Source organism: Eimeria mitis, genomic scaffold (genome assembly GCF_000499745.2).
Source record: "Eimeria mitis Houghton genomic scaffold, Emh_scaff14990, whole genome shotgun sequence".
Classification (NCBI taxonomy): Eukaryota; Apicomplexa; class Conoidasida; order Eucoccidiorida; family Eimeriidae; genus Eimeria; species Eimeria mitis.
The window spans coordinates 1-570 of NW_024014373.1; the positions used below are offsets into that span (position 1 = coordinate 1).

The following is a 570-nucleotide window of genomic DNA, read 5'->3' on the forward strand; positions in this document are numbered from 1 at the left end:
CCCCCTCCTCCCCTGTATCCTCCATGCCTAGGGCCCCCTGTACAAACCCCTTAAATAAAGAGGACCCTTTTGAGGGCCCCCCAGCTGCTGCAGTGTCGAGGGTGTTGGGATCGAACCCGGGATCGAACCCGGGATCGCCCCCCATGCCGAAAGCATAAGGATCAACGGGTTGGGCCCTCATCATTTCTGAAGCAACACCAGAGACATCAGGTGCTCGTTCTGCTGCTGCTGCTGCTGCTGCTGCTGCTGCTCCTGCGGATGCATCTGCTGCAGGATCAAATCCTGCTCCTGCTGCTGCTGCTGATGCTGCAGTTGTGGTGGTGCTGGTGACTGTGGGAGCAGTAGATGAAGCAGAAGAGGTACCAGTGAAGCTGGCGGTGGGGGGCCTGGGGGCCCCCTTGTGCAGCTGTAAGAATTTCGAGTGGCTGGAGGATGGGAGGGGCCCCGGCATTACCTCCTCTCCCCCTGCGCCCTCTGCCGGGGGGCCCCCGGAGCTTAACCCTGTGTTCCCGCCGGAGCCCCCCTGACCCGTCAGGGGCCCCTGGTAGCTTGAGCTCCCACCGCTGCCAC

General features: G+C 62.8%; 1 protein-coding gene across 1 annotated transcript; it reads right to left on the reverse strand.

Annotated features, from left to right (window-relative positions):
* Positions 1–27: 27 nt before the first annotated feature.
* On the reverse strand, positions 28–451 carry EMH_0000790 (uncharacterized protein; the record flags this gene model as incomplete). Its single annotated transcript, XM_038022302.1, has 2 exons — positions 28–37; positions 129–451. The coding sequence occupies 2 exons, from the start codon at positions 449–451 to the stop codon at positions 28–30; spliced, it is 333 nt and encodes a 110-aa protein (XP_037878156.1).
* Positions 452–570: the final 119 nt, after the last annotated feature.